Raw genomic sequence first — 7,044 nt, 5'->3', positions numbered from 1 at the left:
AAACCGTGAATTGCACTTTTGGCTAGTTGTATTATTATTTTTTTAAGAGTTAAATCATTTTACTCTATGTGATTTGTGACATTTTGTCAGTTTAGTTCAAATGTTTCATTTTTCTTCTGTGAATTGAAAAAAGTTTCACCGTTGGTATTTTAGTCCACTGCGTTAACTTCATCCATTTTTCTGTTAACGAGAAGGACAATTCGGTCATTTTATATGGTCGAATTGCCCTTATAGTTAACAGAATTGCATATAAAATGGCCCAATTGCCATTATCGTGAACAAAAGAAATGAATGAATTCAACCCAGTGGACTAAAATGGCAACGGTGAACCTTTTTTGGTCCTACAGGAGAAAAATGAAAAATTTGGACTAAACTGACAAAGTAACCCTAACCAGGGACTAAAATGTTATTTAACTCTTATTTTAATTTGTTTTGTACTTTTAATCAATTTCGTTTTTTTTTTCGTTTAGATTATATTATAACTAGTGGAACTCGTGGTTTGGCTAGAATTTGGTGTACATAGTAGACACAAGCCAATCCAGTACCAATATTGTACAAGTATTGGAAAATACCTAAACTGATTGGAAACTATGAAAATTAATATCATTATTGGTACCGATGTATTCAGCCGGTTCGGTTCAGTTTTGTATGGTACTGATCTAGGCGAAGCTTTTAAGAGGCGGAAGGGGGCGGCTGACCCCCTGAACTTTTCGCTCAGTAGTGGAGAGCATGTAGTTTTCGTATAGAAATTTTTGGGTATATACGTTTTCGACCCCCCAGTTTTATAGAATTTTTTAGGTTCGGTGACTTTCGCCCCTCCCCCCCCCCGGGTCGGAAATCTCAAACTTAACCACTGGGTACTGGTAAGCAGTATAGTTCACGATAAAAAAATATGTTATTTTGAACACAACTACGTTTTCAATAAAATTTATTGATCAAGAAAACTTAACAATGTATGAATTACCTTTTTTTTTTTTTTTTTGTCCGAGCCAACTTTTTTTTTATTGTGTCTTTTTTTTGTTTGCTTGTCAGGGTAAATGTCATTTGGACCATTGAAAGATCAAATTTAAAGGGTACTCAATGACCGCAGTTTCAAAACCTCCGTTAGTTTGCCTTGTGAAGTACTACTCAAATCAACAATGGATGGTCTGGAATTATAGACAAAGCATGAAAGACTAAACGCAATAATCACAACACAATTAGTGGCGGACCCAGGAATTATTTGTTGGGGGTGCGGATGAGTGGTTCAAGCATATTTTTAGGGGGTGCGGTCGGGTTTTTTGCATAAAAAATACACTAATATTTTTTTTCAATGGGTGTGTCCGCCCACCCTAGGCTTCACCTAGGTCCGCCCCCTGAACACAATTACCATGGTAGTGAGCTTGTACAACATAAGATAGTGATAACTGGCACTACCCTACTAAGTACGAACCATGCCTAAAACTTGTCTTCCACACGACAACACATGGTATGTGGCCAAAAACAGATAGCAAGGGAGTCTGTGTTGAGTATGTATATTGCTGATACAGTGATACGTATGTAAAAAGTTGATAACTAAGTGGTGATTCACATAGTAACAAGGCCAGACGTGAGCAAAATAGATATACAACAATGAATTTATATATCTGGAGAAATAATTACTTTGTTATTTTCTATCTTTTTTAAAGGCTTATTAACAAAATTAAAACATCATCTAGTTCATAAACTGACATAACTTTCGGTAAATATTAACAACAGGACTTTCGGTAAATATTAACAACAGAAAATTAGTGTCACTATCTAAAAAGAAATACGTTGCCGGATATACATATTCGAACAAATAATAAAGAAACGAGGGGTAACAAATAATGAAGAAACCGGATATACATTATCGGTTTGTCAGGAAACAAAGTAAACTCGACAGATTCCTCGTCAATTCTAGCTTTTTTAATGTTTGGCCTGAGGCGGATGTTGAAGCGGTTTCGACGTTTTTGTCCGATCACTGTCCGATTATTTTAAAGACGGAATTGTCTAATTTTGGTCCCAAGTCGTTCCGAATTTTCAACTCTTGGTATGATAAACCGGGTTTTTATGATACGGTTGTTTCGGCCTTGAGCAAGGATCCCGGAGTTAATGGCCCTCCTGATATTTGTCTGTTAAAAAAGTTGGGCTTTCTCAGGGCTGAGTTAAAGAAGTGGAGAGATGAGATGTTAAAGAAAAAGTCGGAAGACTTGTCGGCGGCTTTGTCGGACCTCGAAGAGATCGAGGAGACCCTAGCAGTTCGGATCCTAACTGAAGAGGATGAGTGGATTCTTATAGAAAGCAAAAAGATCCTTAAGGAGGAAGAAGAACGGAAAAGTAGTGACTTGAGACAGAGGTCGAGGATTAAGTGGGCTAAGGACGACGACGAAAACTCTAAGTTCTTTCATGCTTCGGTTAATTGCAGGAAATCATCGAACCCGATTCATGGTCTGGATGTCAATGGTGCTTGGGTGTCGAAGCCATCTCTTATCAAGAAGGAGGTTTTTAAGTTTTTCAGAGCCAAGTTCGTTGAAGAATGGGTTAGCCGCCCTCGGCTTGTTTGTTCCGATATAAGAAGGATTATGGGAGAGGAGTCGTTGTTTCTTGATGCTCAGTTTTGCATCGAAGAAATTAAAAGTGCAGTTTTTGGTTTCAGTGATGATCGGGCCCCGGGCCCGGATGGTTTTAGCTTCTGATTCATCAAGACTTTCTGGACTTTTTTTGAAGCTGATTTTTTGAGCATTATGGCATATTTTTATTCGAACGGGGTGATAAATATGGGTTGTGGTTCTTCTTTCATCGCTTTGATCCCCAAGGTTATCGACCCTATCGGGTTGAAAGATTATCGCCCCATCAGTTTGGTGAGAATCGTCAACAAGGTTATCTCGAAAATTTTGGCTTGTAGACTCAAGAATGTGCTGGATTCGGTTATTTCGACATCTCAGTCTTCTTTTATTAGTGGCCGCCTTATTCTGGATGGTCCGCTAATCATCAACGAGATTCAGAATTGGAGCCGTAAAGCAAGGAAAAAGGTTTTCTTTTTTAAGATCGACTTTGAGAAGGCACATGATAATATTAACTGGAATTTTGTGTTGGATATTCTTGATCAAATGGGTTTCTCCAGCAAGGGGTGTTCATGGATTAAAGGTGTTTTGTCCTCTGCTAGGGCTTCGGTTCTGGTTAACGGTTCACCGACCTTTGAGTTTAAATGCAATAAAGGTATGAGGCAGGGAGACCCTATTTCTCCTTTCCTTTTCGTTGTTGTTATGGAAGCTCTAACGTGTATGATTAATAAAGCGTGCAATTTGGGGATTATTGAGGGAGTTTCTCTCCCGAACGGGGGTCCGTCAATCTCTCACCTGTTCTATGCTGACGACGCGATTATTATGGGTGCTTGGAGCAAAGATAATATTCTTAATGTGGTTAGAATTCTGAAATGTTTTCACGTTTGCTCGGGTCTCAGGATTAACTTGTGCAAATCGAACTTGCTGGGAATTGGAGTGCATCCAGGAGAAGTTGATGAGATGGCTGATTTTGTTGGATGTAAAGCGGGTTCGTTCCCTTTTAAATTTCTTGGCCTTAATGTGGGTTCGAATATGAACCGGGTGTCAAACTGGCGCCCGGTTTTTGATGTTTTTGAAAACTGCCTTTCTCTTTGGAAAGCTTCGCTTCTCTGGATCGGAGGTAGAGTCACTTTAATCCGTTCTGTGCTTGAAAGTCTCCCAAGTTATTATTTCTCTTTGTATCGTGCACCCGTGAAGGTGATTCAGGAACTGGAATCCATCATCAAAAAATTTCTGTAGAGAGGTAATTCGGAGGTTAAAAAGATTCATTTGGTCGCCTGGGATAGGGTGGCTTCGCCAGTCAGTATGGGAGGTCTTGGGCTCCAACATCTCATAGATGTTAACACGGCCTTGTTGTCTAAGTGGGGGTGGAGGTACAAAAATGAGCAAAGTAGTCTTTGGGTCAAGGTCGTGAACGCTCTTCACATCGGAAACTCGGAATGGGATTTCCTTCCCGTGAAAAAGGCATACGGTGGGGTTTGGAGCAATATTGTTTCGGTCCTCAATCGTCCGTTGTTCGATAATGTCTATATGCGGAGTCTTTTAAAAGGAGTGGTGAGGAGGGGAGATAATGTTTTGTTTTGGTTGGACCCGTGGTTGCTGGACGTCCCCCTCAAAAAAAGATTTCCTGCTCTATACTCGTTGGAAATTGTGAAACCATGTAGAGTGAGAGATCGATTGGAAGGTCCCGGTCTTTGGCTTTGGAGGCATGACTTGGACTCACCCGAGGAATTGACTGAATGGTTATCGCTGAGGTCGGAGTTGGAGTCTGTCAACTTGTCGGATGGTTCGGATAAGTGGGAGTGGCTAGGTAACGGATCAAGGGGCTTTTCGGTGGCAGCGGTTAAACAGCTCATCGTGTCGAGTCGCGATTTCAGCAGTCGTTTCGTGATGGAATGGAGCAAAAGGGTTCCAAAAAAATGCAATATTTTAGCTTGGCGTGCTGACATGAATCGTATTCCTACGGTTGAGGCGCTTGAAAATAGAGGTATGGTAGTGATCGACGACGGTTGTAAGTTTTGTAATGAAGACCTGGACTCGGTAGCACACATTTTCTTTTCTTGTCCGTTAGCTATGGGCGTTTGGGAGAAGATTAGCTTTTGGTGCAACATTCCAAAGTTCTTTATTTTTTCTTTCAGAGATCTTATAGAAATTCACAAGGTAGGGGATAGGAGGATGGCGGAAAGGAGTGCAATTCAAGGTATCGTTATCACTACGTGTTGGATCTTATGGAAGGCTATAAACAATTTGAGGTTCAATGGCAAAAGAAGTAGTGTCGAAGAGGTGTTTAGTGAAGTTATGATAGTTTCTTTTTTTTGGTTTAAGTATAGAGCTAAGAAAGGCAAATTCGATTGGGGAGATTGGTGTAAATTTGTGAATATGTAAGTTTTCTTTTGTTCGGCCGTCCCGGTTTTCGGGTTCGGTGTTGTTAATGAAATTCTCCTTTCAAAAAAAAATGACGCGTTTGAAATTTCTTTGTTTAGTACTTTATTATTAATTAATTAAAATTACTATTACACATTTATACCACTAACATGCACCATTAACACTAGCTACTAATTATTTATTACAACTTATAACTACTACCCTCTCATGTGCTCCAAAAGTCGCACCAATTGGTAAAACAAAAGTTGTCATTTTCTTTGTAATAATTGAAACTGCCTTTATTATTATGAATTATGAATGTTGTTATATTCATCTATCCGGTTAACCGTCAAGATTGCGGTTATAGTGTTGTTTTTGGGTATTGCTTTATACTAAATTACACTATACACACATTATGAGATTACCATTAACGCAAATCTGCATATGTTTAACAAAAATGTTAAATATTGTGGAAAAAATACCTTCTATGTACCGTGTCATAAAATTATACAAGACTCAACAAGAGCAAGATCTTCATCGATGAGATGGAGATTGTAAAACTACACTAGTAGCAAAATGCACTTTGTATTGACTGTTGTTAGACTCGTCACAAGATTTAGATCTCGTGATCATGCTTAGAAGTAATAGTAAATAGGATAGCATAATATAGAAAGAAAAAAATGAATGAGAGAGTAGTTTAATTCTCTATGTAAAGTAGGATAGCATATATAAAGAAAGAAAGAATGAATGAGAGCCTTTCATTTGGAAAAAAAGTATTTAGAGGAAAATGGTTTGGTCATTGTTTCGGATATTGTTCTTCATTTAATACAAGCACTATAGTGACAAGGAGTGCTTCACACATGCCGTAAAGCAACTACTTCGAATCATGGTATGGTCCTGATAATTTGTGGATCGGTTACCTTTTTTTTCGTATAGACACACTACTGCCTTTGTAGTGTCATAACGCATTTAAGGCGTGTGATGATCTTCCAGAGCTTTAAGATCTAGGCATAATGTGTCATTCATATGGTGTTGTTCATAGGTCTTAAGCATCATTGACTGGAAGACAGCTATTTCATCATGTGAGCTCTTGATAATATGTTTCTTTAGGCTTCCTTGTGTGCATTCCTTATAGATGAGGACCATTGGTATGGATGATAATACCACATCATGTCCGCTTAGCTTGTCATGATGTCTTAATTACGGTTAGCTTGTTAAACTTCACAAAATTTCTTTCTTTTTCCTTCTTTTTACGGTTCATAATTTGTTATTGCGATTCAACATGGCATAAGTGAAGGCTCAATCAGGTAAGGCATCTTATCCGCATTAGATGGGACTTGATAGACTATATTGAGTAGTCACCAACGAGGACTAAAACATCCAATATGTAGTTGTGAAACTCAGTTAGACGAGTCTGGTTTATCGTCTTGGTTAGGAAAGACCCTTGATCCAGTTAGGTGAGGCTCGTAAGGCCTTCTTGACCTCTAGGTATTAAGACCTCCATTAGGTCATAACGAAAGTCAGTTAGGTGAGTCTTATGGAAAATATACAAGATATATGATCTACATGTAAATATAATTTCATCAAATTTCAATAAATTAGTTTAACATTAAAGTAAATGTTCAAGTCTTGATATGTATAGCCACATGAAAAAGATGTTTTATACAAGGAACCCCAAATCATGTTGCTTTCTTGTCATCTTCTAAGCGATGGAATCTTACTGTGCATGAAATTCTACGATTTATTTCAAGCCGAAATCCCCTTCTGCTCATGTCTAGGTTCGACTTGGTTGACTTGGATATTTTAATCTCCTTTACTAAGTTGGTCAGGTGACAATCTTTTAACCTGGATATGTGAGAATTTAGAAACCCTAGTATATTTTGAAGTTCAAAACTAGATTAGATAAGATATAAGTGGCCTTCATTTTGAGGCAGGCTTAAATTTATCATTTAGGCTAATAAAATTTAGAGCAAATTGCCATTTTAGTCCCTGAGTTTTGTCCAAATTTGTCATTTTAGTCCAAATAGTTTTTTTTTGCCTCTGCGTCCCTGACTTTTCCCTTTTTTTGCCATTTTGATCACATACACTAACTCCATCCAAAAACTCCATCTTTAAC

The 7,044-nt window shown here is 38.3% G+C and overlaps 1 protein-coding gene across 1 annotated transcript; it reads left to right on the top strand.

The window, feature by feature from the left end:
- The first annotated feature begins 1,847 nt into the window (after positions 1–1,847).
- On the top strand, positions 1,848–2,696 carry LOC110890376. The gene has a single exon (XM_022137979.1). The coding sequence runs from the start codon at positions 1,848–1,850 to the stop codon at positions 2,694–2,696; it is 849 nt and encodes a 282-aa protein (XP_021993671.1).
- Positions 2,697–7,044: the final 4,348 nt, after the last annotated feature.

This window comes from Helianthus annuus, chromosome 2, assembly GCF_002127325.2.
Source record: "Helianthus annuus cultivar XRQ/B chromosome 2, HanXRQr2.0-SUNRISE, whole genome shotgun sequence".
NCBI lineage: Eukaryota > Viridiplantae > Streptophyta > Magnoliopsida > Asterales > Asteraceae > Helianthus > Helianthus annuus.
Note: the sequence above shows the minus strand (reverse complement) of the source record. Positions and strands in the feature narration are given on the sequence as shown.